A 1,748-nucleotide genomic window follows, 5' to 3' on the forward strand; every position below is an offset into this window, starting at 1 on the left:
GTGGATGCCATGATGTGCACCTTGTACAGGGTCGATGGCCTCAGCCCCCGGATGACAAAGGAGCTGAGGGAAGGATTCACGGTGGCACCTGGGGACACACGGGGCTGTTGGTGTGGTGGAATCCCCTCACCTGCACAGCCCCTTGGATCTCTGCTGGCCAGGGCCCTGTGAGACACCCATACAACTCCCTGACCCTCTCTGAGAAGGACACAGGGTCTGCTGATATCCCCACCCAACACGTCAACGTGGGACAGGGGGGAAGGTCACTGGTGCTGCAGGCAAAACTCACTGGCCACATCGGCAATGCTGTTGGCCCAGAAGATGGTGTAGCTGGTGATGAAGCCGTTCTGCATATCCACTGGCAGTGGCTCCCAGCACAGCTCGGCCTCTGACTTGCTGATCCTCCTGAGGTGAAGCTTTGGGGCATAGGATGGTGCTGGAAAGAGCAGGACAAGGGGGACCAGGTGCTGAGCAGAGCCACTGCCTCGGGTGGGAACTGGTGGGGGGGTCCCACTCCCGAGGTGTGGGCATCAGGACCTGCCCACGCTGTGGGGGAGCTGAGAGCACCTTCAGAGACAAGACAGATCCAGTCCCTCAAGCTGAGCTCTTTGGCACAGCTCCTGGATTAGGGGTACATGGGGGAGGGGGTGTTCCTCCTTTTGGAAGGGCAAAGTCTTGGTGGTGGGGCACCCTTCCCACGTACCCTTCTGCAGCGAGTAGGCTGTGGTGTGGATGGGCACCCCGACAGTGTCCTCATAGAGGGGGTACAGTGAGATGTTGTACAGCTGGAAAGGCTCGATGCCATCTACAACAGAGAGCAGAGGGGGCTGGGAGTTCGGTGAGCCCCCCCGGCTGCCCCTGCCTGTGCCCCACGGCACCAGCCCACCTACCCTGGGGGTGGATCCAGAGGAAGGAGGGAGGGTGGGAGGTGGGCTGGGGCCAGGGCTTGGTCCTGGTTTGGTCAGGATGGGTGCCAGCCCCCTGGGACAGATGACCAGGGGGTCAGGGTCCCCTGGCAGCCCCCGCTTACCCTGGATAAGGGCTGTGGTGGCTGCCCCATCCCCATCCATCTGCCAGCACGCGCTGCAGTGCCCAGGCTCTGCTGTCACCCGCTGCCATTCCAGGACGTAGGCGATCACTGGGGCCAGCGGTGCCTCCCAGTGCACCCAGAGGCTGTGCTCGTCCCCGGGCACGGCCCGGAGCCCGGACAGGGGCTGACCTGCATGGGACAAGCAGCCGGGATGATGGGAGAGGGGAGCACCTCTCCCACATCACCCCCTGTACGCCCCGGGTTGGAATCTGCCCTCTCCTTGCCCTGGCTGTGCAGCCCATGGCAGCCTGCTCGAGGGAAGCACAGCCCCGGGGGACACGCGGAGGTTTCGGGCACTGCCCTCACCTTTCCTCTGTAGGAGGACGACCTCGGTCGGTGCCGATTCGCCGGCGGCGTTGTAGGCTGAGAGATAGACCCTCCTGGTCCTCGCGGGCACCGAGAAGTTGCACTGGGTGTGGGTGGTGTTGCAGATGGTGGAGGGGTCCCTGCCCCTCCTCCGGGGGCTCAGGGTGACGCGGTACCCCAGCACCCTCCCCCTGGCCTCCCGCTGCCGTGGGGCCTGGGTGGGGCAGGGGGTGCGGATGTCAGTCCCTGCGGGGATCTCAGGCCCCAGGGCAATGCCCCGGCAGCTCCCGCGCCCCTCGCCCGCCCCTGCTCACCTTCCAGCGCAGCTGCACCTCCAGCGGCTCCCCCCGCC

At 65.3% G+C, this 1,748-nt stretch overlaps 1 protein-coding gene across 1 annotated transcript in view; it reads right to left on the reverse strand.

The window, feature by feature from the left end:
* CSF3R (colony stimulating factor 3 receptor) overlaps positions 1 to 1,748 on the reverse strand; it is a 4,564-nt gene that overhangs the window by 287 nt on the left and 2,529 nt on the right. The window contains exons 6-11 of the mRNA XM_017736120.1: positions 1,711 to 1,742; positions 1,397 to 1,610; positions 1,031 to 1,219; positions 704 to 805; positions 290 to 436; positions 4 to 88 (exon numbers count right to left, since the gene is read on the reverse strand). Coding sequence (XP_017591609.1) covers positions 4 to 88; positions 290 to 436; positions 704 to 805; positions 1,031 to 1,219; positions 1,397 to 1,610; positions 1,711 to 1,742 — 769 coding nt within the window. The remainder of the gene's footprint in view (positions 1 to 3; positions 89 to 289; positions 437 to 703; positions 806 to 1,030; positions 1,220 to 1,396; positions 1,611 to 1,710; positions 1,743 to 1,748) is intronic.

Source organism: Corvus brachyrhynchos, unplaced genomic scaffold, assembly GCF_000691975.1.
Source record: "Corvus brachyrhynchos isolate BGI_N302 unplaced genomic scaffold, ASM69197v1 scaffold65, whole genome shotgun sequence".
Classification (NCBI taxonomy): domain Eukaryota; kingdom Metazoa; phylum Chordata; class Aves; order Passeriformes; family Corvidae; genus Corvus; species Corvus brachyrhynchos.